Raw genomic sequence first — 23,810 nt, forward strand, 5'->3', positions numbered from 1 at the left:
AGTCCGCCACTGCGAATCCTGTCATTCCTGGAGTATAGAAGGATCATTTGCATCAGTACACTACACCCGCTCCCCACCACAGTCTGCGTCCCCGGTTTCAAAGATTCCCACGAAAACAGTACTAAAGACAACGGTGTTCAATAACAAAATAAAACTGATTTTATTTTTTTGGAAGGGGGTGGAGGGGGTCTGTAACTGGAGAGGATAGTCATCCTTAACTGGGTAAAGAAACGGGGGCAGGTTCAGCTTCTCTGTACAGAAACGTAAAAGTCACTGGTTACCCTGCTCACTGTGGAACCTAGCTTTCAAAGCCTCCCGGATGCACAGCGCGTCCCGCTGGGCTCTTCTAATCGCTCGGCTGTCTGGCTGGGCGTAATCAGATGCCAGGCTATTTGCCTCAACCTCCCACCCCGCCATAAAGGTCTCCCCCTTGCTCTCACACAGATTGTGGAGCACACAGCAAGCAGCTATAACAATGGGGATATTGGTTTCGCTGAGATCACAGCGAGTGAGTAAGCTTCTTCATCTCCCCTTGAGACGTCCAAAAGCACACTCCACCACCATTCTGCACTTGCTCAGCCGGTAGTTGAACAGTTCTTTTTCAGTGTCCAGGGCGCCAGTGTAGGGCTTCATGAGCCAGGGCATTAGCGGGTAGGCTGGGTCCCCAAGGATCACTGTAGGCATCTCCACATCCCCAAGAGTTATTTTGTGGTCCGGGAAGTAAATACCTTCCTGCAGCCGTCTAAACAGACCAGAGTTCCTGAAGACGCGAGCGTCATGAACCTTGCCCGGCCATCCAACGTTGATGTTGGTAAAACGTCCCCTGGGTTCCACCAGTGCTTGCAGCACCATCGAAATGTAGCCCTTTCGGTTGATGTACTGGCTGGCCTGGTGGTCCGGTCCCAGGATAGGGATGTGAGTTCCATCTATAGCCCCACCGCAGTTTGGGAATCCCATCGCGGCGAAGCCATCTATGATGACCTCCACGTTTCCCAGGGTCACTACCTTTGAGAGCAGTACCTTGACGATTGCGTTGGCTACTTGCATCACAACAACCCCCACGGTAGATTTGCCCACGCCAAACTTTTTCGCGACAGACCGGTAGCTGTCCGGCGTTGCAAGCTTCCAGAGGGCTATGGCCACTCGCTTCTGGACAGTCAGGGCTGCTCGCATCCGGGTGTCATTGCGCTTCAGGGCAGGGGACAGCAACTCACAAAGTTCCATGAAAGTCCCCTTCCGCATGCGAAAGTTTCGCAGCCACTGGGATTCGTCCCAGACCTGCAGCACTATGCGGTCCCACCAGTCCGTGCTTGTTTCCCGGGCCCAGAATCGCCGTTCCACAACATCCACATGACCCATTGTCACCGTGATGTCCTCGGTGCGGGGTCCCGTGCTTTCTGACAGGTCTGTGCTACTCTCAGACTTCAGGCCCTCACCGCGGTGCCGTAGCCTCCTCGCCTGGTTTATCTGCATCTGCCTCTGGGAAAGGTGGATGATAACCTGCGAGGCGTTGACAAGGGCCACAACTGCAGCGATGGTCGCAGCGGGATCCATGCTCGCAGTGCTGTGGCGTCCGCGCTGTCACTGACCCGAAAAGTGCGCTAACTGATTTCCCGCCGGCGCTTTCAGGGAGGGAGGGAGGGCGGTAGTGACAGACGGATGACGACAATTACCCAAAAGCACCCTCGACCCTTTTTTTTACCCAGAAGGCATTGGCGGCTCGACCCAGAATTCCAATGGGCAGCGGGGACTGCGGGAACTGTGGGATAGCTGCCCACAGTGCACCGCTTCCAATGTCGACGCTTTCCCCGTTAGTGTGGACTCACAAAGTCGAATTACTGTCCTTAGTGTGGACACACAAGTTCGACTTTGCAATATCGGTTCCACATATTCGATTTAAGTGAAATCGAAATACCCTCGTAGTGTAGACATACCCTAGGTGAAGAAACCTACAGAAAGAGCATTTATATATGGTCATTTCAACTTGCAATTCCAAAGTCATAAACACTTGTGAAACTCTTCTGGGAGTAAAGGGAACCAAGCCTTTCTGCCTTTGGCAGAACCCCCTCTCCTCCTCCCTACCACTATAAACAACAGAATAATTTTCAGTGAAATTATATAGATATAGATATACAAACACACTCCATGATCATAGTTCTGAAATTTTAAACATTGAACTAAATATCTGAAAGACGTTTCTTTAATACAGAAGTAGATAGCTGGTGATCAACTGCAGAAAGAAAACATTTTATTATTTATGGCCCTGTAGGGGACTTAGCATAAGGCTTAAGGTATTTAAAGTCTGAAAGAATCAAAAGTGCTGTCTAAAATTTCAGGATATTCTGACATCTGAATGGAAAAATCATGTCCTTAGGCTGCATTTATGCAGTTGCAGCGCTTTTAATAGCCAGTCTGTTTAAAGGGTACTAAGATCTAACTCTGAATGCAACTTTTAAGTAACAAAGGTGACAATGATATGAAAATAATAAATTCAGGTTTTAGAATGTCTGAAAGGTGTACAGTAAGATAGAATTTAGGCACACTTTAAACATTGCCTGGTTAGTGCTTGTAAGGGGGAGCACTAATACCATGAATATGGGCAGCTCTCTGCTGCATTCTGGGGCGACTTTTGATAGTACTGTAGTTGGTACTGAGAATAATCTTGTCAGCCTCTGGTGCTGAGTAGGGGATCTTCCCATTGAGTTCTGTACTTAAATTCTCTTGTTTCTGATAGGGATTGCGCAGGGGAAGGGGTATGTTAAAGAAGGCACAGTACCCACTCTGGTGTCCACTGATCCTGGTCCTCTTGTGAGAAGAGTGGAGGTGGTATTATAAAGACAGACAACAAAGCAGTTAAAATTGATGGAAGCCAGCCTGAAACCAGAAATGTTGAGCCAGATCCAAAGCCAACTAAAGTCAGTAGAATTCTTTGGGCTTTGGATCAAGCCTCAAATTGGCAGTCGCAACCATCTGGAAATATATTATCACCTCAGAATACTACTGTGAAGTCTTTCATCTCTGTAGGATAGTTGGAATTTTAAGAAACAATATCACTTGGAAATGAGGGAGGCAGGAAATAACCAGTGATGGACACAAAGGTCAACAGGCTGTATCCAGTAAATTAAAGAAAATTGAGTCTGTGCCATCACTTTAAAATTACTGGATATTTTAGAGTTGTGAAAACCTTAGCCAAGGTAAGGAGGAATATTTAATTAATATCTAATTATTTAGGAATAATATAAGCTGAATGTAGAAAATACGATACGGAGTGATCATTCTGTGAAAAGTGTTCACCCACAGGTGATACAGTGTCCTACACCTGTCACAGCTTCTGATGTACCTCATCTAGTGCACTAAATGCTCCCATAGCTGTTCTGTGGGTGAAACCAGACAACCACTATGCTCTCGAATGAACTCACATAGAAAAATGATAAAAGACAAAAACACCATATCAGTGTCAACTGGATACCATATTCTTCACTTTTTTGTACAGCGTTCCTGTGTGCTGTTAAACTGGTCCACTTTCCCATCCAGACATTGCTGCATTTCAGTGCCAGGCAAAATGATTCCTGTATTTCTATAATTTGTAAATGTGTTAGGATCCATTGGTACCATAAAAATATAAGATATTATGAATTAATTAACAGACCCCAAAATAAACAAAAAATGAAAAATTGTATTCACCATTGCTAACAATAAATATTTTGTTCAACATGAGCTTGCATTTAATACATTCATTTTCACTAGTGAAATATTATTTTGTTAACTAAAAGCTCATTTCACCATCTTCACTCAATCAACTAAATAATCAGGCTTAGCAATATTCTTTAGACACAGAAATTGTACTTGTATGAAATGTTTAGTCATCTAATAAACAAACTGATCCAACATTTCTCTGAATAAAAAAATTAAGTGGCCATTAAAAAGTCCAAACAAACAGATTCTGCATTAAATACAGCAGATGTTAAATCTTCCCCATAAAATAACCAGATTGGAACAATTTGCACTGAATAATCACCAACACAATGGTATGTAGGCTTATTGTCTTAACCATCTACCCAGTTGCTTTTCATCTGTATATAAACAAATAAATCAGTTAGGTAAATAGAACAGCATAAAGTGATTGTATCAGAATTTACAGTACAGTGCCGCTGGTAATGAATAGTGTATAATCTTGCTCCCAAATGCCCTGTATTAAAAACCACAGGCCAGATTCTGCTCTCACTTACTCTCATGGAATACCCTACAGGGGGATCCAGAGGGATCATTTAGCCGCACTTCTTCATAAACCACTTTGCAGTCAAGTATAATTTTTACCATGGTTAAATTCTTCCTAGGAAATGCAGATGCATCTGCCATTGAAGTCAGTGAAGGTTGTGTATGCTCATATAAGGGCAGGATTTGGCTCACAGTGTTTAAAGAGAATGGTAGTTCACAACAAAAGAGAGCATATTTTAGACTGTATGCTGTCATTTTAAAATAGATTCTTATTTCTGTACACTTATGTTCAGAGCACCGTGAGAGTGCACAGCTCATGTACACTTAAAGATAAGTGTACATTTGGCCCAAGGTCATTGCCTCAGTGAGCTTTAAGTCTGAGTCAGACAAATATGATATAGAGGAGCAATGCCCACACAAACAGGTGTGGAGACATTGTCTGCAAGAAGATCAGGGAAGAAAGACCAAGCATAAAGACTGGGTTCAGAGGTGCACTAATGATCACTTAATGCAATGATCTAATTTTACTATATTTCTCTCTGGATGCCAATCCACTCAGTTTAAAATGAACAGTTGCAGCACCTGGGGATTGAACTAAATAGTGTTGTTATGTTGTTGTAAAAATGGCTTTTGTGCCAATATCAAACTCTTGAGTCATCATCATGTTTAGAATCTGAAAGTGAACAGCATTGATGAATAAAATGGTAGAGCACAGCAAAAAGGAGAACATTTGTGAGAGGCTTTCTTCGGTTTAAGTTGTCGGGGAGGTTATCATCTCCCCAAGTGTTCTTTTTTTCTTCCTGAATACTTAGTGCTGCCAAGAGAGCACACTGCCACTCTGCAGGACATATGAACGCTCTTCTTGCCTTATTGGGATTGCTGAAAAACCACACTGTTCACAGCAGGAAGGGCATTCAACAGATTTGTTCCACTTCACTCACATAAGGCTGGCAAGCAGCCATTCAGACTCCTCCTGCTGAACCCCTGTTAAACATTTCAGCACCATTACTGGGGAGGCGAAGGCCACAGGCTTATATCACAGCATGACTTACAGTTTATTTAACTTGTCAGAAAAAATGACCACATTAACCCTCACACCATCCCTTGTAGGGGAGAGCAGTTCTGCCCCATTTTACAGATGGGTAAACTGAGAGATGGAGAGATTTAGTGAGTTGGTCACAGTCACACAGCAAGCCAGTGGCAGAGTTAGGAACAGAACCCAACTTTCCTGGGTCTTCTAATATTCTACCTGAACCACTAGCTGGCACTCATGCTGCAAGAAGTTAAACTGTAACTATCCCTAGAGGAAGCATACAGTATTCATGAGCCACCAACTCTCTATTTGTCCAATTTTTTCTGAGTATTAAAATAGTCAAAGGAATTCTTTAGCTGGCCAGAGGCCTCTTTACTGACATCTTCCATTAGTAACCTGAAATGGGGCAGAAAATCAACAATGCAGTATCTGACTTGGAGTACAGACTTTGCATTAAGTATCATGATAGGCATGAAAAACTCTAATATCATAGAATCATAGAAATGTGGGGTTAGAAAGGTCTCTAAGAGATCATCCAGCCCCCCAGGTTGAGGCAGGACCAAGTAAACCTAGACCATCCCTGACAGGTGATTGTCTAACTTGTTCTTAAAAACCTGCAATGATGGGGAGTCCACAGCCTCCCTTGGTAATTTATTCCAATAGTTACCTATCCTTAGCTGGGAAGTTTTTCCTAATCTCCAACCTAAACTTCCCTTGCTGCAGATTAAGGCCATAACTCTTTGTCCTACTTTAAGTGGACAAAAAGACCAACTGATCCTGATCCCCCTTGTAGCAGCCCTTAATATAGTTGAAGACTGTTATTGGACACCCTCCCCCCCCGTCTTATTTTCTCAAGACTGAACATGCTGTTTTTTTTTACCTTTTCTCATAGGTCAAGTTTTCTAAACTTATCATTTTTATTGCTTTTCCCTGGACTTTTTCCAATTTGTCCGCATCTTTCTTAAAGTGTGGTGCCCAAAACTGGACACAGTACTCTCAAATATAACACACCTGTTAATACTCTCCAGAATGATATTAGCGCTTTTTTTTTCTTTTTCTTTTTTTTTGCAATAGCACCAACACCTCCATTACTTCATTGAACAACACTGACTAAGACTCGAAAAGAGAAGACACTCTTTGTCCCCTTGGAACACAGTTCTTTTTCCGTGGCAATGAGTTTATTCAGTGCTGTGAGCCATTTTATTTGCAAAATAACATGAACATTCTTCACAGTGAGGAAAAACTTGACTCAGTAACTGAGTGGAGGCAGCTAGGTTTCATTAAGCTGTCAGCTACTCAGAACGGTGTGACTGTATGAGCCTTTGCAGATGCTGTAATGGAGATGAAACTTTTCTTTGTCATCTGCAAAGTAATTTGTAAACCATGGTGACCTGTGAGGATAAAGCCAGAGGCGACATTGATGAGGTGCCTTGGATCAATAGTGGAGGACAAAAGATTATTATAATATCCTATCAAACTATCACTAAAGTGATTAGTCAGAAAAACCATCTTATCCCACAAGGCTACGTGGAATCCTATTAGTTCCATCAGCCTTCAGGGGCAGTCCATCAAAAAAAGGTCCTTCACCTCATCATCAGGTTGTGTGCCACAATCTCAAACCGAATGCAACAGTGGTAAGGACGTGAGAGATGAGTAATATCCATCCAACCTCCAAGTGCCGGCCCAAACACTGGGTGCAGCATGCCCAACGTTATGATGGTGCCTACAACCACCTCAGGATAGCCCAAGAGTAGTACCATCTGTCTGGATGGAACTAAAGGAAGAGACAAGTATGACTTCCCTCCTCTGATACAGCCACAATATTTTAGATCTCTGTCATTTTTAATTTTCTACTGGGTCTGCCATGCCAAAGCACTGATTTTATGCTCTTTTCCAGCAGTTAATCTCTTTTAACAAAAATTATTAGAGGTATGGAATGGCTTCCATATGAGGAGAGATTAATAAGACTGGGACTTTTCAGCTTGGAAAAGAGATGACTAAGGGGGGATATGATAGAGGTCTATAAAATCATGACTGGTGTGGAGAAAGTAAATAAGGAAGTGTTATTTACTCCTTCTCATAACACAAGAATTAGGAGCCACCAAATAAAATGAATAAGCAGCACGTTTAAAACAAACAAAAGGAAGTATTTTTTCACACACTGCACAATCAACATGTGGAACTCCTTACCAGAGGATGCTGTGAAGGCCAAGACTATACCAGGGTTCAAAAAAGAACTAGATAAATTCATGGAGGATAGGTCCATCAATGGCTATTAGCCAGGATGGGCAGGGATGGTGTCCATCCCTCTGTTTGCCAGAAGCTGGGAATGGGCGACAGGGAATGGATCACTTGATGATTACCTGTTCTGGTCATTCCCTCTGGGACACCTGGCATTGGCCACTGTCGGAAGACAGGATACTGGGCTAGATGGACCTTTGGTCTGACCCAATATGGCCGTTCTTATGTTCTTATATTTTGGACAAGCATTGTCCTACACATTTCTTGTGTCCCTTTTGTATGCAAAATACCTACATAGCCTCCTACTCTTTCTCCAGTCTTTGGCAGATGGCCAAACTAACTGATCAGGGCAAAAAATGGAAGGCTGCCAATTTATCACACATGCCCTACCCCGGGGTTCTTCACTAATATTTTATTATTAGAAGCATTAGCCATCTTCACCATGAGTGAAACAGAATGCTCCGAGAAGAGTTGATAAATTAGGCAATCACTGTTGGCTGTCTATCGCAGCAATAAATTAACATTATATCTCACCCTGGAGGGTATCATAGAGACAACCAGGCCTAGTTGGAATTTGCATTTCTCACAGCACCTGTTACTGTCAATGGTTTTATATGTAGATAGATTTTATTTTTTCTTGTCAATGATTTTATATATAGTGATAACTTTTAAAAATTGGTGCCTTCAAGAGAGAGATTTTGAATAGATGCTTCTGGATACTCCACATTACTTCTGTTACCCTAACAGCAAATACAGAAATACTCACCAACAAGCATATCACAGGAGATGGCCCTGACCTGTACAGAATCAGTGCCTCTAACTAAATTAGGCAGAGTTAAAACTGAGTGGTATTTGTGCTATGTGATGTTATTTGAGGACCGATGGATCACTGTGATATCTGAGAGCTCACTGAGGTGCACGCCATGCTGAGAATTCTCTGTCTTTAGGTGCAGTCCTAAATATACGGTTGGCCCTGTTGATATTTAAGCTTGTTCCTTTTCAAGGGCCTCTTCAAAATCTCTGGGATCCAGTTAATAAATAGTTCTGCAGGGCATTTGGAGGCCTACAATTTTCTCTATAATTCTCCAAATCATCTGGTGTGTCTTGTAACTCCTTATGTTGATACTCTGCCATTTTATTGATCATTGGCATCTGAAATGTGGGCTTCAGCTGATTGAATGCTATTAATATTGCTCTGGACATTTGCTGTCTGTTGCTTGACATGCTTTATTATTTTGCTCAACTTATCATCCAAAGAATCCGCAAGTTTTTTCTGTGATTTTGTCCATGGTGAGTTTTAAATATTAATAACAGGCTCTCCAGTGCAGAAAATGTGATGCTTCCTTTTTTTATCACCAGAGAGCATGTCACTGTATCACATCTTGTTTTTTCACATATTTTGGTACTTTTCCTACTGCTCTTGAGGTTAATCCTTCCAATAAGATTGTAGGGATATTGTGCAAAACAGCATGTGTCTTTTAAAACAAACCTGTGTGTTTTGCTTAATTGGAGCTCTAATAAGACCTAGTCTCTTGGACTATGCATCGTTCCTCTGTAATTACCATCTCATTATGCACATTAGGGTAGCTGTTAAGCCACAGCCCATGATGCCAGAATGCTTGGGGGGAGCAGATGCAAGAGTGTTTAAAGTGGTACTAAGTGTGTTCTCCATCATGCCAGCTCAGCTCCACTGCACAGTATGGAAAGGGCGGGGAGGAGGTGAGGCCATTGTCCTGCCGTCTCCCTGATTCCTTTGCTAAGTCAAGTGCCAGCAGTAAGTACTGGAATGGTTGACTGGCTCCTCTGAGGAGGTGCAGGAAAACAGGTTTCTTGAATTCCATTCTTCCCTCCTTTCCTCCCACACAGAACACACACACTTGGGGTGGGCCAACCATAATCTGATCCTGTCTCAGGGAATCTCTGAAACGTGTGCCGTGCCAGTTAAACAAACATAGTATGCTATGGTAGCACTGGGCATAGTAGTGAGCACTGTTAGCTGAACACTAAACAGGCAGAAATTGGAGAGAGAAGTGTGACAACATGCTTGTTGGGCTCCATTACAGTTTGGTGAAGATGTCTTCAGTCTAGAAAAGCGCTTGTCTCCATACAGGAAAAAGAAGAGACTTAGGCTATGGCTACACTGGCGCTTTATAGCGCTGCAACTTTCTCACTCAGGTGTAAAAAAACACCCCCCTGAGCGCAGCAAGTTACAGCGCTGTAAAGCACCAGTGTAAACAGTGCCCCAGTGCTGGGAGCCGCACTCCCAGCGCTGTAAGCTAATCCCCTCGGGGAGGTGGAGTACCTGCAGCTCTGGGAGAGTTCTCTCCCAGCGCTGGCTCCGCGACCACACTCGCACTTCAAAGCGCTGCTGCGGGAGCACTCCCACGGCAGCGCTTTGGAGTTTCGAGTGTAGCCATGCCCTAAACTATTTTTTAACAAAATATTGAACAAAATCATGAGTTGGTTCAAGATATATGATAAATGCTGTCACGGGGCGATGTATCTTACTCAGCTAGTGTCAGTAGCAAAAGTCATGTGGAAGACATGATGTTTATATTTCTCCATCATTATTCACTGTCAACTTCCTGTTCTCTAAGCCATTCGTCCCAAAAAAAAAAAAAAATGTTTTCCTGCCTCATAAATGGTTCTTCAAAGAAACTAAGCAGGTTCTACTATGTTTAAGAGAGAATTATATTTTTAGAAATTAAATGTGAAATAAATAAGATGACTATGATAAGATTCTACTGATTGGTCCAAGCTAATATTATTCATGTAGAGAATAGGCTCAGAAAATGAATAATCCTGTTTTAGGTTTTATAGCAGCAAATACTCAATTTTGCTCTAGTTACAGTTGAAATCAAATGGCTTTTATTACAAAAAGACTTCTCACATTTTCTGCAGGTATTTGCTTTTATACAAAGTCAGTCAAAATTCACTCAGCGAAATCAGTCTTAGCCATCAATGCTCTAGGAATTCCTCTCTACCCTGCTCTCACTTTGCATATTCCAAAGAACAACAAACACAGGCAGGTGCATTTACTTAAAAGCCTTTATACAATCACTTGTTTATAAGTAATGGTGTGTCAGTGAAAATGTGTTTACTTCCCTTGTTTTCCTTCTGAGGTGTGCCTGTAAAGAAGTTTGAAAATGTAAGGGGAAAGAAATACTTTCCCATTTCAGAGAAAAGGGTCCCTGGTAGTACTGTATCCCCAGGTGAGGAAAACCTTGTTCACCGGGGTGACTTTGATAGTCACCATAGTGAATCAGGTGGATGTTACAAGATATAGATCCCAAAACAGAAGCATTCAGAATACATAGTTCTGATTTGTTTTGTTTCTTGCTTTGTTTGTTTCTTTTTGCTTTTGTTCATTGTTGTTACTAACCCCACTTAGGAAGAACAACCTTCAAATTTCCCAGGCCATTTTCACTGAACCTCTTTGCCTTTGCAAATACACTTGCCTCCTTCAAATCCCTGCGAACGGCTAACCTCTGCTGCAAAGCACACAAAAAGTGAACTAATTACTATATGAAACTAAAACTAACCTAAAAAGAGAAAAGTTTTTTAAAATGTACACCTACTGAGTCTCTGCTTGGTCTTATTTATAAAACTCTGTCCAAATCTACCCTGCCCACTCTTGTTTGTACTCAATCTCACTTGGTATTTCTTGTCTAAATCCTAGTTTGTGAGCTATTTGAGGTAGGGGCCTGCCTGACTATGTGTTCTGTGAGGCTCCTAGTATGCCTTTGAGTGTGGTACAAAATACCTACTACTAATACATCTGTCCCATGTATTTGTCTCTCTCTGTTTCAGCAGCTTCTTGAGGATTTTGCTGCTGTTGCTAATTTCTGTGCTGTTTCTGTTAAAGCCGTCAGTCTTTGCTTCCTGTTCATTCTTTTAAAAATGATAAAAAGATTCTGACCTCATTTAATATACTTTAGGAGGTGTAGCCCAAAGGAAAGTAATGCACAGTATCAGATGGTGGCTGGAGGCAATCCCCTTCTGTGCAGGTGTGTCCCCAAATCCCAAGCATGTGTTTATTCATGGAGTGCTGCCTAATATTTTTTATTTAAATTTTAAATGAAATAACTCTCCAGATAAGTGAATGACTTGGGCGGATGGCCTGTGCAGTAATGATGATATTAATGAGATAAATCCTACAATCCTTTACTCAAACCTTAGTCAAGCAAGTGATATGTTCTAGGAATTATTTTGGGGAAGTTTTAGGGCCTGCGTTATACAGGAGGTCAGACATTAGATGTTCACAATCGTTCCTTCTGGCTTTGGAATCTCTGAAAACTCCCACTGATTTCAAGGACTGCAGGATTTGTCACAAGGATGACTATTACTACTACTACTTCTTCCCCTTATGCCAGCATCTGGGGTCAGGTCATCATATGCAAGCATCCGTCATCTTTAGTCGTCTTGAGACGGCACTAAGGTCCACCTGCTTACCAAATTTGTCTCAAGGACATTTGCAATAGTAATATTTACACCTATAAGTGGGATAATCTGGGATTCTTAAAAAGTTAACAGTGTTTTGCAACAGAACAATAAACGTGAATCCACTTATAAACAGAAAGAAGCTTCTAAAATCCATATAAAACTGTAAACAATTGCCTTGGGCAAAATGAACGTCAGCAGTCAAAACTAATGGTGTCACAGCCTTTCTGAACTACTGTGGAGTAAATTATATTCTGAAGGTGGGTAAAACTGGTGCAGAGCACCCTTTTGCAGGATTAAGGAAACTCTATTGCCATCAGGGTTGGTCCACCAGGATTTATCTAAACAAGTCTGTTGCACTTTTAATAAAACAAAGTTACTGTCTGATCTTGCAGCCGCTCTGCACCAACCTCAGTACTCTAATTTCCCAGTAATGCAGAGGCTGGACGCATGTCATATGTGACATGAATGTTAGAACACTCCAAATTGACATGTTTCCTGTGCAGCTTTCTTTATTGTTGATACACTGGGTGCGAATAATTTGTGTAGCACTCAGAATGTGTGCTTTGCTTTTATTGGGTTCAGAGCGGCATGAGCAATTAGGAATACCAAGACTGCATACACTTTAATGTAAAGGATAGGGGAGTAAAACAAAGATCTTCATTTATGTAGTAGTATACATCATAAATCACTTAAAACTAGATTTTATATGACATGTTTATTTATAGCGTTCATTGGGTCCTATTCCCAGTGTTATTGAAATCAATTGAGTTACATTCGCATAAAACTAGAGGGGCAAATCAGCCCAATTAATGTATACAGCTACTTTTGTAGTTCACAAAATTCTGTGTATATTTCTTAAAAGATGGAATTGAAATCTATAAATTAATGCAACTTTTAAGATTAAGTTTGCACTTTTAAGTACTATACTGAATAAACTTTCTTTAAAAAAAAAAAAATTTGAGGTACAGGAGAGATGTGAGCTATGGAAGACACATGTAAATACTGACATTATTTGCTTGAGATACTATATGTGGAATTTTAACTGCAGCTAGTAATTTTGATTGCAAGATTAATTTATTTTTTGGTTGTGAAAGTTATGATAACAATGCTGAGATGACTGAGCTGTTAAGATTGCAGCATATACATTTGGAAAGTAATCAGTTTTGACCACATCAAATGAAAAACCGGCATTTTTACAAGGGGTATCCAGTCCAGAATTGTGCTCTGCATATAATCTTGACCCCTGCTTCTGTACCACTCAATAACAAAAAAATGACTTGGCAAACTAAATTCAGTGTACTAACTGCAAGCTCAGTCACGTGTGTAATTTCAAGTAAGCACAAATAGCTGTATAATGGTGCTACCTACTTGCAAATGTAAAAGTCCTTCTTGTTAATGTAAACTTTCTTTAGTGAGCATAGATTTCTTTTTAAACTTTTTATTTTTTGTCCTTATTAACATACAAGAACTGAGAAACTATAATAATTTGAATTATGTAGATGTTTATCCTTATTAACATTAGCCTAATAAATTCATATTTCCACACAAGTATCATAAAATCTTAGTAAACAATTTCCACCTGCTAATTCCACCCTGGTTAGCCTGCATAGAAACAAGAGGGCCTCAAGCCTGTAGACAGAAACAACATGAATACCAATATAAAAGATCTAGTCAATAATCAACAGCACACATTGTCCAGATGTAAATAGTTACTCCATCTACTGCTTATGCAGCTACCTCATGTTTATACTCGCATATTAGAGCTACCAGAAAATTTTCCCCTTTATTATTCTTCCCCTCTAAATCATGTAGGTCAGTGAAAATAGATATTTTACAAAACAGACCAGAACAATGTATTCTCAGAAACTGGGTGGGCAAACCTCACATCCACACCTCAGTGACCTTGAGGGAAAGTTTACTCAGGAAGTATGCACCATTTGAAGCGGGGGGAGTCAATGTAGTTCTTTTTACTAATATTTCAAATCTCCCGAGCATATTCTGTAAGTGTATATGGGTTCTGGCATGCAGGCTACCCTGACATCAAAACATTTGACTTAAATGGTAAGCTCTTTGGGGCAGGGACCATCTTTTTGTCCTGTGTTTGTTCAGGTCCTAGCACTGTCCTGATCCATCACCCTGCATTGCAAGGTGATACCCCAGTACAAATAAATAATAATAAAACCAAACTCCTCTTCATTTCAGTGTAGTTAGACTGAGAAGTTACTGTAAAAAAAATTCCATGTTTGTCTCTCAGTTATTTCTATAACAAGTCTGCTCAGTTTATTGCTGGCTGTGCAGTCTTGCCCTGGGATCCAAGAGTAAAGCTGTCTTCTTTCTGGCTTGTGCATCATGATGCATTGCAAGCCAAGAATCAGGCAAAGCACTGCACACATCTTGCAAATGTAGCATGTTTCTTTTCATTGCCCATTGTGGTTGGTCATACTTCATCTCTCTACGGTAGCTGGTAATGTTGGTTTAGAGGCAGAAAGATCCATTAAAATTGATATTTGCATTGATTTCTTTTTATACCTGTTGCCTTTACGAGATATGATCAAGTGTGGATGTGCTTTTGACAGCTTCAAAAGTTTGTCTAATTTTCCTGCTTGACTGCTGGTTGATATTCTAATTAATATATACCCGGTACTTTCCATTCTGCTGGATGTAAGGACAAAACTTAGATTTAATTTCCTTATCAGAGGCCTTTGGGAATTAAGTTCCCATCCTCTCTCCTCTAATTACTCTAACTGTATGCCAGCGAAATCTGCAATCTTCAATCTGTGTTTGCTACATGAAAGGCTTTCTCTTATTTCTGAAAGAGAAGTCATTAAATTTGCAATGCTCTCTATTCAGACCGATTACTAGATTAAAGATCTGCCATAAGTGAGCCCCCAATCATGGGGCAGCATGTTTTCCAACCATGATGTGTGAAACACAATGCCTCCCTGTTTGTATCTTGGCTTTGCTTCTTCCCCTGGGGAGCTCCTAAAAGGACTTACAGGAAAAGGACAAAACAGTAGTAAGGATTTGGTTCCTAGGATGAGTAACCATGAAGAATGTGTCTGCTATTACAGATATGTGGCTCAAAATGTGTGAAAATCATTCCCGAATATGAGGCTAGCTAACTTACCGCAGTAATGTGGTTCTCTGTGGGCCTGTGGCCAGGGCCGGCTCTGGCTTTTTCGCCGCCCCAGGGGAAAAAGCCTCCGGCCGCCCCCCCCCCCCCCCCCGGGGGGGGGGGGCCGGAGCCCCCCCCGCGTGGGGGGGCAGCCAGAGCGCCGGGGGCAGGGCAGCGAGCCCCGGCTGGGGCTCGGCTCTCCCTCCCCGGCGGCCAGAGCGCGGGGCTCGCCGCTCTCCCCCAGCGGCCGGGGGGAGGGCGGCCAGAGCGCCGGGGGGGACTCGGCTCTCCCCCGCGGCGGCCAGAGCGCCGGGGGCAGGGCGGCCGGAGCCTTGGGGGAGGGCGGCGAGCCCCGGCTGGGGCTCGGCTCTCCCCCCCTCCCGGCGGCCAGAGCGCCGCGCCGCCGCCCCCCTCCAGGTGCCGCCCCAAGCACCAGCTTGGGTGCTTGGTGCCTGGAGCCGGCCCTGCCTGTGGCTGCAGTAGCAAATTTAGTGCCTGTTTTTCAGCAGTGCTGTAGCTGTAACCGGGCAGGCACCCAGGTTGACAAAGCTAGTGTTTCCAGTATCTTGTCCGGAAACGCTCCTCTAATCAGAGCTTGAGGACGTGTTGCTAGAAATGCCCGAGTTCTGATTCTACTAACTAGAGCTGGACAAATAACTGATTTTTTGGTTCACTGGCAGTTCTGAAAAATCAGCGGGGGATGGGGGACCGTTTAACCTGAACTGAATCTGAAAACTGCGGGGGGGGGGAGAAAGCCCCTCGGTTAATCAGAAAATTTTGGTTTATCCTAGGTGTGTCTCCTTGTTAGGAAGTGGAGTCACACCACAGATGAAAGTGGCTCTCTGTGTTTACTGTGGTTTTGAACAGTTCCTAATGATAATTTCGGTATTGTTAGTGGCACAGTGTCCTCTGCTGTTGTTGTGAAAGACACTAAGGGCTAGATTCACAAAAGGCACCTAAATCCCAGAATCAGACCCCTGCTCAGCAGCCACGGCACCCGGTAGGCACGTATATTTTTGCAGTAGAAGTTCCCTCAACATCTATGTTTCTGCACATGTGCACTGCAGCCCCACACCAGGCAGTGGAGCCTAAGCCCAAGGTGATTCGCTAACCTAACTCACCTGCAGGGCCCAATCCGGTAAGCATACTCAGAGTGTGCCTGCTGGATCAGGCCCCTGCAGGCGAGCTTATACTACTTATAGCCCAGGGGTTAGGATACTCACCTGGGATGTGGGCGACCTCTGCTTCAAGTCCTCCTCCCTCCTAAGGGGGAGAAGGGATTTGAACAGGGAACAACACCTCTCAGGTGAACTCCTTAGCCACTGGGCTGTGAGATATTATGATGTGGGCCTCCCTCAGTCTCTCCTGTTGAAACTGTTCCACTGTGCATAGATCATTTAAAAAAAAATCATTGGAGCAGGCGGACTGGGTCGTGTGTCTCACACATCCCAACCACTGCTGTAGCTCTAACCCCCAGGCAACAGAGTCATTCTCATGCTTGTTTGCCTGCTCTCTCGCTCTCTCTCTCTCTCTCTTGCCCAATGATTCTTTCATACTGACAGTCACTCATGTTCTTATGCTCCAGTATACACAGCACATTGTAGGAGCAGTCATAGATTTTTCCAACATATACACCAGCTGAGGAAAACTTGATTAGGTCATGAAATTTAATGGGTCTGGCTTTCACCTGCCTGCCTGCCATTAGAGGCTTAGTTTTTTTCCCCTTCATGTAACCTCAGACCTCCTTGTACACACATCACATGTTGCCACAATTCTCCTCCAGCTAGGAGGGCATAAATTAATGTGACTTCGAATCACGCACTGAGAATTCCTTAATGACACAATGGATTTTTCCCTATGAATTGGCTTTGTGCTGTTCTTTGCTCTCAGGGAGTTGAAAACTAAATTCAGGGTTTGATGTTAAATGTCCTGTATGGGATAGCACAGCACCATATTTAGAACATGGAGCCATTTATTCTTCTTTAGATGTTCGTTAAATCCTAATGGTCATATACTGCCGTAATATTTTGCAGCAGATTTAGTATACTGGAGCCTTGCTATTCTGAAATAATTCCACTAGGCAAATCATGAAAAATTAATGTAATGAGGCTTTTACTATGAAAGCCTCTAATGTTAATAATACACTAAAAAGTATTTGCTTAGCACTTTATATATCCTAACTGCTGTGGAAGGTAAGGAGTATTATCCTGAAACCAATGCACAAAGATAAAGTGATTTGCCCAAGGTCACAAAATCACTGGCAGTGCTGACTCTGGACACCAGATTCTCTCCTTAGAGATAGCTGTAGGGCTCCCAGCCCTTAGCAGTACAGTGTATTTAGGTGCAAAGCATTTATGTTTGTTAATTTGTTCTCTGAAAAAAGAGGAAAAATGCAGATAAATATATCACTATTAAATGGGATAACTTGCCCCCTGCTCCATTTTTTGCTGTTCTTTCTTATAATCTGAGGGGTTTAAAATGTTAAAATAAGGACAGTACTCGCATGGTTCAGAATGGGAAATAAGCTTGATTTCAGTCTAAATGTTACTTGTGGGAAATCAGATTGAGGGTTTTGTCCCCATACTTTGTGGGACAACCTTTCACAAAACAGTTCACAAAGCTGCATCATGTTCCGATCTGGTCTGGATAACAGATTTCTGCATTGAAACCCTGTTTAAGGTCTCAGTATCTATCTTCACCTTTGTCTGCTTCCACTGAAGTGAGAAATGCAAGGAATGTATTGGCTAGTGCACAAGGTCCAGCAAGGAATAAGGTTAATAAGATAACACGTTAATCTGTACACACACACTCTCCTACACACTGGTACCTAGAGTTGAAAGTGCAGGAAGGGAGTGAGATGTGATGTGCAGATTTATCGCCTGTTGGCCCAAAGTATGTAAACAAATAAACACATTGTAATTTTGCATTAATGTAAACTATACCAGGAACCCCTCATATAGGTTTTAAAAAATGCTTTATTATGCTTGCTGAAAGAAGAGAGCTGCTCTCCTACTGATGGTTCAGTGCGGTTTCATTCTTTTGTTGCTTGTTACCCTCAGGGTAGGGAATTGTATGCAGGATAGTAAGATGTAGGTTTCAATAATTTCTAATCATACATGTGTCGTTTCTGTATCCCTTGTGCTCCTTTCTGCTCTTTTTTATACACAATACTGCATCTGGTTTTAAATTAGCTTCTAAACTTTTCAAGGCAGGTACTGTCCTCCTACAGTGGGTTTGGACAGACCTAAATCAAGAAGGTATGTAGGGAGTTTACTCCTGAGGGAATTCTGCACCAAAAACAAATGAAAATTCTTTGCACAATATTTTAAAATTACGCAAATTGTATTTGTCAATAAATACATGTGGAGGCTGCAGCATGGCAGTGTGGAGCGCACAGAGAAATCACCCTGCAGCCCCTTCTACCCCCGGACAGGGACTTGGCAGTGAGGCTGCACCCGATTCTGACACAGCACAAAGGCCAGGCCAGCTGCAGAAACACACTGGAGCCCTGACCCTCTGTGCTAGATACACCAGGTATGGGCAGGCAGGCTCAGCCCAGCAGGATGCAAGCATAGAGGGGCTCAGTATGGGGGGACCCAGCTGTGGGGTAAGAGGGTTCTGTGTGGGGCAATCTGGGTGCGGGCAGCTAAGTGAGGGATATGGATGCACAGGGGATTGTTGGGGAGTTCTGGGTGCAGGAGCAATTTAACTCTGCAGGGGGCTCCAGGTGAAGGTGGTTGGGGCTCAGCCGGAGGGTCCAGTGCTGGGGGAGTGGGGCTTGGCGGGGTGAGGGTCTGGGTGCAGCTGGTTGGGGCTCATTGGGGTGGGAGGCTGTGTGCGGGCAGGCCCATCAGGGCGGTCCAGGTGCAGGGGGGTGGCACTCATTGGCGTGAGGGTTTGATGGGCCTGCTTAATAGGGGAGCCCCAGCTACTGCTGCTGTCGAGGGGATGCTGCATGCCGGGCTCCCACTTCCCTGCCCTATTCCCCTAGCCCCTTCTCGTCCCCATCCCATCTCTCTTCCCTACTGTCCCCTGCCCCATTCCCTCTTCACTGTTCCCTATCTCATTCCTTTCCCCTTCCTCTCCCCGCTGTCCTCTGCCCCATCCCTCTCCCCATCCCTTCACTCCCACATCCCCCTTCCCCTGCCCTATCCCACCCTCTTCCTTCCCCTCTGTTTCTTCTCTCCACCCCACCCCTCTTTTCCTGTTTCCTCCACCTCACTCTGCCCCTTTGCCCTGCCCCAACACAGGCACTCACTGTTTGTACAGAAAACAGGATGGCTCCCAGCACACAAAAGGGGAGCTCAACCAGCACTAGGACCTAGGAGGCGGTGTCTGAGTGGCACCCTCCTTCAGCCAGGCAGCTCTGAGTTTGCAGAAATGGAGGGGGGCAGTGGCACATGACACGGCATGCCCCCCATGCCTCACCTCTGTTTGGGGGAGCAATGCCCATGGGCTTTCCCAGATCCTCCACCTCCAGGGCGTCTTCCCTTTGCTTCCCCATCATTTTCCGTGGGGAAGGAAAGAAATCTGCAGTGGTGCAGAATTCACCCAGGAGTAGGAGTTACTGTAAAAATAAATAAAATGTGTATGTACTCTTTGTAATTTGGGTGGGCTGAAACAATATTGCATTTTTAAATGGATTCTCACTTTTGCCTGGCATATCAGGTAACTGTTTCCTAAGGCCCAATTCAGCAAAACACTTAAGATAGTGCTTAACTTTAATCCTGAGAATAACCCCATCCCAATTCAGCAAAGCACATGTTTAAGTCCCATTTGACTTCAGTTGGACTTTATCACATGTTGAACATGGGGTTAAGAGCACTGCTAAATAGAGATGGAATTACTCATAAGAATGTAAAAATGGCCATACTGTGTCAGACCAGAGGTCCATCTAACCCAGTATCCTGTCTTCTAACAGTGGCCAATGCCAGATGCTTCAGAGGGAATGAGCAGAACAGGGCAATTATCCAGTGATCGATCCCCTGTCGCCTATTCCCAGCATCTGTCAATCAGAGGCTTAGGGAGCATGGGGTTGCATACCTGACCATCTTGGCTAATAGCCATTGCTGGGTCTATCCTCCATGACCTTATCTAATTCTTCTTTGAATCCAGTTATACTTTTGGTCTTCACAAATCCTCTGGCAATGAATTCCACAGATTGACTGGACACTGTGAGAAGAATTACTTTCTTTTGTTTGTTTTAAACCTGCTGCCTATTAATTTCATCGGGTAACCCTTGGCTCTTAAAAGGGTAAATATTACTTCCTTATTCACTTTCTCCACACCATTCATGATTTTATAGACCTCTATCATATCCCCTCTTAGTCGTCTCTTCTCCAAGATGAACAGTCCCAGTTTTTTTAATCTCTCCTCATATGGAAGCTGTTTCATACCCCTAATCATTTTTACTGCCCTTCTCCATACCTTTTCCTATTCTAATACATCTTTTTTGAGATGGAGAGACCAAAACTGCATACAGTAGTCCAGGTATGGACATACTGTGGATTTATATGGCATTGTGATATTCACTGGTGGTGGGATAGCTCAGTGGTTTGAGCATTGGCCTGCTAAACCCAGGGTTGTGAGTTTAATCCTTGAGGGGGCCATTTAGGAAACTGGGGTAAAAATCTGACTAGGGATTGGTCCTGCTTTGAGCAGGTGGTTGGACTAGATGACCTCCTGAGGTCCCTTCCAACCCTAATATTCTATGATTCTATTATTTATCCCTTTCCTAATAGTTCCTATAATTTTGTTAGCTTTTTTTGACTTCCACTGCACATTGAGTGGATGTTTTCAGAGAACTATCCACAATGATTCCAAGATCTCTTTCTTGAGTGGTAACAGCTAATTTAGACCCCATTTTTTTATATTCATAGTTGGGATTATGTTTTCCAATGTGCACTACTTTGCACTTATCAACATTGAATTTCATCTGCCATTTTGTTGCCCAATCACCCCGTTTTGTAAGATTCCCTTGGTAACTCTTTGCAGTCTGCTTTGGACTTAGCTATGTTGAATAATTTAGTATCATCTGCAAACTTGGCCACTTCACTGTTCACCACTTTTTCCAGATCATTTATGAGTATGTTGAAGATCACTGGTCCCAGTACAGATTCTTGGGGACCCCGCTATTTACCTCTCTCCATTCTGAAAACTGACCATTTATTCTTACCCTTTGTTTCCTGTCTTTTAGCCAGTTACTGATCCTTGACAGGCCTTGCCTCTTATCCCATGACAGCTTATTTTGCTTAAGAGCCATTGGTTAGGGACCTTATGAAAGGCTTTCTGAAAGTCCAAGTAAACTATATTCACTGGATCAGTCTTATCCACATTTGTTGAACCCCTCCAAGAATTCTGACAGATTAATGAGGCATGATTTCTCTTTAAAAAGCCATGTTAACTCTACCCCCAACAAATCATGTTCATCTATGTGTCTGATAATTCTGTTCTTTACTATAGTTTCACCCAGTTTGCCTGGTTTTAAGCTAGGCTTCCCGGCCTATAATTGCCCGGATTGCCTCTGGAGACTTTTTTTTTTAATTGGCTATTGTCCAGACATCTGATAAAGAGGCTGATTTAAGTGATAGATTACATACCACGGTTAGTAGTTGTGCAGTTTCATATTAGAGTTCCTTCAGAACGCTTGGGTGAATACCACCTGGTCCTGGTGACTTATTACTGTTTAATTTTTTTGATTTGTTCCAAAACCACCTCTACTGACACCTCAGTCTGGGACAGTCTCTCAGATTTGTCACCTAAAAAGAATGGCTTAGGTGTGGGAATCTCCCTCACGTCCTCTGCAGTGAAGACTGATGCAAAGAATTCATTTAGCTTCTCTGCAATGGCTTTGTCTTCCTTGAGTGCTCCTTTAGTACTTCTATTGTCCAGTGGCCACACTGATTGTTTGGCGGGCTTCCTGCTTCTGATGTACTTAAAAAAATATTTTGATGTTAGTTTTTGTGTCTTTTGTTACTTGTTCTTTAATTTCTTATTTGGCCTGCCTGATTATACTTTTACACTTGACTTGCCAAAATTTATGCTCCCTTCTATTTTCCTCTTTAGGATTTGACTTCTTCTGTTTCTGTCTGCCATACATACATTAACATTTGTCTAAGCACCTTATAATCATTAATGTATTCATCCTCACAACCCCCCTTTGAAGTAGAGAAATTGAACCCTAGACTGCCAAGTCCCTGCCCTTAACCACTGGACCATCCTTCCTCTTGTATATATTTTTAATTTGTTTATATATGCTTAAAAGTAGGTTCTCCGGTAAAAAGCAAACTTTAATGATTTTAAATTACTTTAACCTTTTTACCAGAACCAGCCTTCTACTTTGGAGATGTCGAATACTATGTTGATGAGAGTGCTGGCTTTGTTGAGGTGCATGTCTGGAGAACTGGAACTGATTTGTCCAAAGCTGCCACTGTTACAGTAAGGTCTCGCAAAACTGAGCCAATAACTGCAGAGGGTGAGTGATCATTTTGCTCTAGTGTCATTTTTCCTTAATATGTCTTAACATGGAGCACTGGTACATCCAGTGTGGATTCAATCCTGAATGCTTCTGGTTTAGCCCCAGAAGTGGCTCAGAGAGCCTCAAGGCTAGGCATGCCACACTTGGTGTTTGCTCTGAACCTTCGGACAGAGGCTTCTCCATAGTGTGAAGAAATGCATGTGTGTGATGTTCAGAACTATGAGGAGACATCTGTGCCCACACTGAACTGCATGATAGTAAGTAAGAGGAAAAGTGAGCATGATAAGGAACAGAGAAAGGGCATGGACAGGTGTTGAAATGAAAACAAATGAATGGAAATCATGGGCTTTATCCTGGAAGATGCTGGCTGCCCTCAGCTACCATGAATTTAATTAAACATTTAAGTTGCTCAGCACTTCACATGATCTATTTGAGATGCATACAGCCCATTTTTAGATATCACAGTTATTCCTACTGCTAAGCTGAAGTAAGGGCTTATTCAAATGTGTTTAAGAGCTGCCCTTAGAAGGAAATGGAAGCAAGGGCAAATTATGAGCTCCAGCCTTCCAATGGTTCCCACAAACTATTATCTCTCATGGTCAGTTGCTCATTGCCTCCCAATACATGCTAGGCACAGAGTTCTTGCCAGCCCACCAGCCTGCAGTTCTTGCTGCCCTCAGCTCATTATATTTAGTCTGTGTCTACCCTTAGAGCTAGAGGAATGATTCCCAGCTCACACAGACACACTCCTGTGCTAATTTGAGGAGAGTTAGTGGACAAAAAATAGTCGTGCAGGTGCAGCAGCACAGGCAGCTGTGAGTGGCACCACAGGCTAGTTGCCCCAAGTACGTACCCATGGGGTCCAGGTAGGTAGGTAGGTACTCAGCACAACTAGCCCATGCCGCTGCTCACCCACTGCCCATGCTACCCCAGCTCACGAATGTTTTTAGTGTGCCAGCTCCAGGAGAGTTAGTGTGAGTATGTCTATGTGAGCTGGGAGTCATACCCCCAGCTCTACGTGCAGACATACCCTCAGAGCTTTCATCCACATGCCGAAAGGATCAAGCTCTAAATTGGTATCTGGAGCTGGAGACATACTGTACTCAGTGTGTTTCTAAAACATGGCATTTTATGCTAAAGCGTTCTTTTGATGTGGAGAAGTCATGAAGAATCCAAATATTTTTCCTAGACGGTTACATTGAGCATGGACGGACGTTAGTGTTTAGTTTCTGATATAATTTTAAAATACTCTGAGTTGTCATAAGCCTTCTTGTTATGATGCC

At 43.0% G+C, this 23,810-nt stretch overlaps 1 protein-coding gene across 1 annotated transcript in view; it reads left to right on the forward strand.

The window, feature by feature from the left end:
• LOC113406856 (FRAS1-related extracellular matrix protein 2-like) overlaps positions 1-23,810 on the forward strand; it is a 206,255-nt gene that overhangs the window by 125,036 nt on the left and 57,409 nt on the right. Inside the window, exon 7 of the mRNA XM_026653647.2 lies at positions 22,375-22,524. Coding sequence (XP_026509432.1) covers positions 22,375-22,524 — 150 coding nt within the window. The remainder of the gene's footprint in view (positions 1-22,374; positions 22,525-23,810) is intronic.

This window comes from Terrapene carolina, unplaced genomic scaffold, assembly GCF_002925995.2.
Source record: "Terrapene carolina triunguis isolate 2854851 unplaced genomic scaffold, T_m_triunguis-2.0 Scaffold142, whole genome shotgun sequence".
Classification (NCBI taxonomy): domain Eukaryota; kingdom Metazoa; phylum Chordata; order Testudines; family Emydidae; genus Terrapene; species Terrapene triunguis.